This window comes from Cervus elaphus, chromosome 31 (genome assembly GCF_910594005.1).
Source record: "Cervus elaphus chromosome 31, mCerEla1.1, whole genome shotgun sequence".
Classification (NCBI taxonomy): domain Eukaryota; kingdom Metazoa; phylum Chordata; class Mammalia; order Artiodactyla; family Cervidae; genus Cervus; species Cervus elaphus.
In genome coordinates this window covers 41,792,696-41,800,219 of record NC_057845.1, presented here as the reverse complement: position 1 = coordinate 41,800,219, position 7,524 = coordinate 41,792,696, and the positions used below count along the sequence as shown (strand labels likewise).

At 37.7% G+C, this 7,524-nt stretch overlaps 1 protein-coding gene across 1 annotated transcript; it reads right to left on the bottom strand.

Moving 5' to 3' along the window:
- Positions 1-4,821: 4,821 nt before the first annotated feature.
- LOC122687542 (olfactory receptor 5K3-like) lies at positions 4,822-5,736 on the bottom strand. Its single transcript, XM_043893084.1, has one exon. It carries the CDS (start codon positions 5,734-5,736, stop codon positions 4,822-4,824), a length of 915 nt encoding a protein of 304 aa, XP_043749019.1.
- Between the last annotated feature and the right edge of the window lie 1,788 nt (positions 5,737-7,524).

Here is a 7,524-nt window from a genome sequence, read left to right as displayed (position 1 = left end):
AGATCCTCTATGACCCACCTCCCAGAATATTGGAAATAAAAGCAAAACTAAACAAATGGGACCTAATGAAACTTAAAAGCTTTTGCACAACAAAGGAAACTATAAGCAAGGTGAAAAGACAGCCCTCAGATTGGGAGAAAATAATAGCAAACGAATCAACAGACAAAGGATTAATCTCAGAAATATACAAGCAACTCCTGCAGCTCAATTCCAGAAAAATAAATGACCCAATCAAAAAATGGGCCAAAGAACTAAACAGACATTTCTCCAAAGAAGACATACAGATGGCTAACAAACACATGAAAAGATGCTCAACATCACTCATTATCAGAGAAATGCAAATCAAAACCACAATGAGGTACCATTACACGCCAGTCAGGATGGCTGCTATCCAAAAGTCTACAAGCAATAAATGCTGGAGAGGGTGTGGAGAAAAGGGAACCCTCTTACACTGTTGGTGGGAGTGCAAACTAGTACAGCCACTATGGAGAACAGTGTCGAGATTTCTTAAAAAACTGGAAATAGAACTGCCATATGACCCAGCAATCCCACTTCTGGGCATACACACTGAGGAAACCATATCTGAAAGAGACACGTGCACCCCAATGTTCATCGCAGCACTGTTTATAATAGCCAGGACATGAAAGCAACCTAATTGCCCATCAGCAGACGAATGGATAAGGAAGCTGTGGTACATATACACCATGGAATATTACTCAGCCATTAAAAAGAATTCATTTGAATCAGTTCTAATGAGATGGATGAAACTGGAGCCCATTATACAGAGTGAAGTAAGCCAGAAAGATAAAGACCAATACAGCATACTAACACATATATATGGAATTTAGAAAGATGGTAATGATAACCCTATATGCAAAACAGAAAAAGAGACACAGATGTACAGAACAGACTTTTGGACTCTGTGGGAGAAGGCAAGGGTGGAATGTTCTGAGAGAACAGCATCGAAACATGTATATTATCAAGTGTGAAGCAGATCGCCAGTCCAGGTTGGATGCATGAGACAAGTGCTCAGGGCTGCTGCACTGCGATGATCTGGAGGGATGGGATGGGGAGGGTGGTGGGAGGGGGTTCAGAACGGGGAACACATGTAAATCCATGGCTGATTCATATCTATATATGGCAAAAACCACTACAATATTGTAAAATAATTAGCCTCCAACTAATAAAATAATAATTAAAAAAAGCTGTATTAGCCTTTGCCCTGCTTGAGTTTGTACTCCAAGGTCAAACTTTCCTATTGTTCCAAGTTTCTCCTGACTTCCTACTTTTGCATTCCAATTCCCTTTGCTGAACAGGACATCTTTTTTTTTTTTGGTGTTATTTCTAGAAGGTCTTGTGTTTCTTCATAGAACTGATCAACTTCATCTTATTTGGCATTAGTGTTTGGGGCATAGACTTGGATTACTGTGATGTTGAATGGTTTGCCTTGCAAACCAACTGAGATCATACTGTTGTTTCTGAGATTGCACCCAAGTACTGCATTTCAGACTCTTGTTGACTATGAAGGCTGCTTCATTTCTTCTAAGGGATTCTTGCCCACAGTAGTAGATATAACAGTCATCTGAATTAAATTCACCCATTCCTGTCCATTTTAGTTCAATGATTCCTAAGATGTTGATGTTCACTCTTGCCATTTCCTGCTTGACTACATCCAATTTACCTTGATTCATAGATGTAACTTTCCAGGTTCCTATGCTGTATTATTGTATACAATATCGGATTTTACTTTCACCACCAGACACATCCACAACTGAGTATCATTTCTGCTTTGGACCAGCCACTTCATTCTTTCTGAAGCTATTAGTAATTACCCTCTGTTCTTCCTTAGTAGCATATTCCAACCCAGGGGGCTCATCTTTTGATGTCATATCTCTTTGCCTTTTTATACTGTTCATGGTATTCTTGCTCCAAGAATACTGGAGTGGTTTGTCATTCCCTCCTCCAGTGGACCATGTTTTCTCAGAACTCTCTACTGTATCCCGTCCCTCTTGGGTGGCCCTGTGTAGCATGGCTGATAACTTCATTGAGTTATAGAAGGCCCTTCACCACAATAAGGCAGTGACCTATGAAGGGTCCTGTTTAGGTTACTACAGAATATTGAGCAGAGTCCCATGTTCTGTACAGTAGGTCCTTGTAGGTTAACTATTTTAAAATAGTATAATGTACATGTCAACCTTAAACTCCAAATTTATCCATTCCTCAGCATTTTTCCTTTGGTAACAATAAGTTTGTCTTCTAAGTTTCTGTTTTGTAAATAAATCCACTTATATCATTAAAAAAAAAGATTCCTCATATAAGTGATATCATATGATATTTATCTTTCTCTGTCTGACTTACTTCACTTAATATGATAATCTCCAGGTCCATCCATGTTGCTGCAAGTGGCCTTATTTCATTCTTTTTTTATGGCTGAATTATATCCCTTGGTACATGTGTTCCATATCTTGTTTATCCATTCTTCTGTGGGTGCACACTTAGGTTGTTTCCATGTCTTGGCCATTGTAAATAGTGCTGCAGTCAACACTGGGGTTCATGTATCCTATTGAGTTATGTTTTTCTCTGGATATATGCTCAGTAGTGGGATAGCTCTATTTTTAGTTTTTTAAGGAACCTCTGTACTGTTTTCCATAATGAATGTACCAATTCACATTTCCACTGATAGTGAAGGAGGGTTCCCTTTTTGAAACATACTCTCCAGCATTTATTGTTTGTAGACTTTTGGATGATGGCCATGCTAACTGGTGTATGGTGATACTTCATTGTAGTTTTGATTTGCATTTCTCTACTAATTAACAATATTGATCATCTTTTCATGTGTCTCTTGGTCATGTGTATCTCTTCTTTGGAGAAATGCCTATCTAGGTCTTCTGCCCAATTTTTGATTGGGTATTTGTTTTCTTTAATATTGAGCTATATGACGTGTTTGTAAATTTTGGAGGTTAATCCATTGTCCGTCTCATCATTTGTAAATATTTTATTCTCCATGGGGAGACAGTAGAAACAGTGTCAGAGTTTATTTTTTTGGGCTCCAAAATCACTGCAGATGGTGATTGTAGCCATGAAATTAAAAGAGACTTAGTCCTTGGAAGGAAAGTTATGACCAACCTAGATAGCACAATAAAAAGCAGAGACATTACTTTGCCAACAAAGGTCCATCTGGTCAAGGCTATGGTTTTTCCAGTAGTCATGTATAGATGTGAGAGCTGGACTGTGAAGAAAGCTGAGCACCGAAAAATTGATGCTTCTGAACTGTGGTGTTGGAGAAGACTCTTGAGAGTCCCTTGGACTGCAAGGAGATCCAACCAGTCCATCCTAAAGGAGATCAGTCCTGGGTGTTCATTGGAAGGAGTGATGTTGAAGCTGAAACTCAGTACTTTGGCCACCTCATGCGAAGAGTTGACTCATTGGAAAAGACCCTGATGCTGGGAGGGATTGGGGGCAGGAGGAGAAGGGGATGACAGAGGATGAGATGGTTGGATGGCATCACCAACTCGATGGACATGGGTTTGAGTAAACTCCGGGAGTTTGTGATGGACAGGGAGGCCTGGCATGCTGCGATTCATGGGGTCGCGAAGAGTCAGACACGACTGAGCGACTGAACTGAACTGAATTGATTCTATTCTGTGGGTTGTGCTTTGATTTTGTTTATGGTTTCATTTGCTGTGCAACTTCTTCTGAGTTAAATTAGGTCCCATTTAGTTTTGTTTTTATGTCTCTTACTGGAGGAAATGGATTGAAAAAGATGTTGTTGCAATTTATGTCAAAGAGTTTTCTTTCTGTGTTTTCCTCTAAGATTTTATAGTATCTAGTCTTACATTTAAATTAGTAAATTTAATAATACATTTAATAAACTAAAATGTTATATTTAAAATTAAATTTATTAAATTTAATAATTACATTATTGTTTTGATATTTAAATTTTTATGGCTTTCTGCCTCATTTTTGCTTGACCAGAACCTGGTATTTGTTGTTAATTCTATTCATGTGTCAGCAATTTACCTTGGAATCAGTCTAAGTCAGCGGTTTTCCTAGTAACAAGCAAGACAAGTAATAATATCAGAGAGAAAAACTTTATATAAGAATATATTTATGTATTGAATTGTCATATATGATGGTCAGCCAATCAAACTGTACGGAAATATCAAATCCATAGTGATGTCAATATAAATAGCATCATCTTCAAGTACTGATTTATAAATCACAAATTTATAGATACTGTATTTCAGAGAACTGAGAGAAAATTGAGTAATAATAGGAAAATGTTCTTGACTAGCAAATATATACTCTGTATGATTTCATATTCAAACAAAGCCTGTTGAACAAACTCAAAATTGAGAATCAAATGAAATATAAAGATTACCTCTGTCACATGGTTTTTGTTAAGAAGAGTCTAATAATTGAGAACTTGGGATATGGGAGAGTTGGCAAATTTTGCCTTGGGATTCCTGAAATTTGCCAGAAATATTATATGGAGGTGACCATATATGTACTGACTTCAATTCTTAGCATTTGTAGAAAATTGTAACTTACTATACTCTGAAGCTTAGTTTCATGTAATTGTGACCTCAAGGGTAATTAGTTCATTCCTGATGAAACCTCTGGTAGGTTAGATTTTGAAATTTATTTACCACATTTTCTTCTTTTAAACTTTTTTTTTTGACTGATAAATCATCATGTGTTAGTAATTTAGTGTTATAACTGACATTGCCATTTCCGTTTTTTCAATATTCCTTGATTTTGAAAAAAGTTTAATGACATTACAATCAGTTGTCCATATTCGACAATATTTCTTTCATAATGTTATAAATTCTTCTCCATATTTTTTATAACATTTATAACTTCCTTATTTCTTAGACTATAAATAAATTGGTTTAACAAGGGAATCACTAGAGTATAAAAAATAGCAACAGGTATATCTTTATCATCTTTATTACCTGAATTTGGCCGAACATACATGAAAAGAAGGGAACCGTAGAATATTGAGACAGAGAGAAAGTGGGACGCACATGTAGATAAGGCTTTGCCTTTTCCCTCTTTGGATTTCATCTTGAAAATTGTGAAAAGAATAAAAAGGTAAGACATTATTACTGTGGTAATAGTGAAGACTAAAAATGACCCTGCGAAGATGAATATCATCAATTCATTGATATAGGGATTCACACAAGAGAGTCTGTATAATGGAAGGACATCACACAAAAAGTGATTGATTTGATGAGACCTGCAGAAAGTTAACCTCAACAGAAATCCAATGTGAATCATGGAATGTAGGTTCGTCCCCGTGGTCATCTGAACGCAGAGTTTCTGTGACGTCATGGTGTGGTGCTGCAGCGGTTTGCAGATGGCCACATAGCGGTCATAGGCCATCGCTGCCAGGAGAAAGCAATCTGCAGTTTCAGTAAGGCAGAGAAAATAAAATTGTACTATGCATTCATAGAGGGAAATCATTCTGTCTTTAGAAAACAGGTTCTGTAACATCTTTGGGGTAATGGCACTGGAGCAACAGGAATCCATCAGAGGGAGGTTCCCCAGAAGGATGTACATTGGTGTGTGAAGACGATGCTCTGTGACTATCAATGCCACCTGGCCATGATTTCCCACCATAGTAATCAAATGCAGGATAAGAAACACCAGAAACATAAGGGGCTTCAGCTCTGTATGATTTGTAAATCCTGTTAGGGTAAGCTCTGTTGTCAGGGAATGGCTATCCTCAGTCATATCCACCTTTTCTCCTGACAGAGGAGTTGTGGAGATACAAGATTTGAAATTAGCATGAAAATAATTTTCCCTTAAAAATTTTCTTTTTATAAGAAATGGAGTTCTTCTCTGGCTTCCTCTGTTTATTCTGGGATACAAGAACACGTAATTGTTGGCGACATTCTTTTTTGAGTAATATCACCTTTTATGATTTTGTCTGTGAAATTCAGAATTCCAAAGAATACTTTTTTTTTTAATTCTAAGGAAGATGCTCATTGTGAAAAAAAGCTTGTCTTTATGAATTTATGAAGAATAGTATACGTAGTTAGGGCACTTATATTTGATTTGGTAGTCCCCAAATATATTTGTCTGAGGAGGCCATACAAATAGCTGTGAAAAGAAGAGAAGCGAAAAGCAAAGGAGAAAAGGAAAGACATACCCATTCGATTGCAGAGTTCCAAAGAATAGCAAGGAGAGATATGAAAGCCTTCCTCAGCGATCAATGCAAAGAAATAGAAGAAAACAATAGAATGGGAAAGACTAGAGATCTCTGCAAGAAAATTAGAGATACCAAGGGAACATTTCATGCAAAGATGGGCTCAATAAAGGACAGAAATGGCATGGACCTAACAGAAGCAGAAGATATTAAGAAGAAGTGGCAGGAATACACAGAAGAACTATACAAAAAAGATCTTCATGACCCAGATAATCACGATGGTGTGATCACTCACCTAGAGCCAGACATCCTGGAATGTGAAGTCAAGTGGGCCTTAGAAAGGATCACTACGAACAAAGCTAGTGGAGGTTATGGAATTCCGGTTGAGCTATTTCAAATCCTAAAAGATGATGCTGTGAAAGTGCTGCACTCAATATGTCAGCAAATTTGGAGAACCCAGCAGTGGCCACAGGACTGGAAAAGGTCAGTTTTCATTCCAATCCCAAAGAAAGACAATGCCAAAGAATGCTCAGACTACTGCACAATTGTACTCATCTCATGCTAGTAAAATAATGCTCAAAATTCTCCAAGCCAGGCTTCAGCAATACGTGAACCATGAACTTCCAGATGTTTAAGCTGGTTTTAGAAAAGGCAGAGGAACCAGAGATCAAATTGTCAACATCCACTGGATCATCAAAAAAGCAAGAGAGTTCCAGAAAAACATCTATTTCTGCTTTATTGACTATGCCAAAGCCTTCAACTGTGTGGATCACAATAAACTGTGGAAAATTCTGAAAGAGATGGGAATATCAGACCATCTGACCTATCTCTTGAGAAACTGTATGCAGGCCAGGAAGCAATAGTTACAACTAGACATGGAACAACAGACTGGTTCCAAATAGAAAAAGGAGTATGTCAAGGCTGTATATTGTCACCCTGCTTATTTAACTTATATGCAGAGTACATCATGAGAAACACTGGGCTGGAAGAAGCACAAGCTGAAATAAAGATTGCTGGGAGAAATATCAGTAACCTCAGATGTGCAGACGACACCACCCTTATGGCAGAAAGTGAAGAGGAACTAAAAAGCCTCTTGATGAAAGTGAAGAAGGAGAGTGAAAAAGTTGGCTTAAAGCTCAGCATTTAGAAAACTAAGATCATGGCATCTGGTCCCATCACTTCATGGGAAATAGATGGGGAAACAGTGGAAACAGTGTCAGACTTTATTTTTGGGGGCTCCAAAATCACTGCAGATGGTGATTGTAGCCATGAAATTAAAAGATGCTGCCTCCTTGAAAGGAAAGTTATGACCAACCTAGATACCATATTTAAAAGCAGAGACATTACTTTGCCAACAAAGGTCCGTCTAGTCA

Bases quoted from the DNA above. Each gene is read 5' to 3' on its own strand.
- LOC122687542 (XM_043893084.1), bottom strand. From the start codon at position 5,736: ATGACTGAGGATAGCCATTCCCTGACAACAGAGCTTACCCTAACAGGA.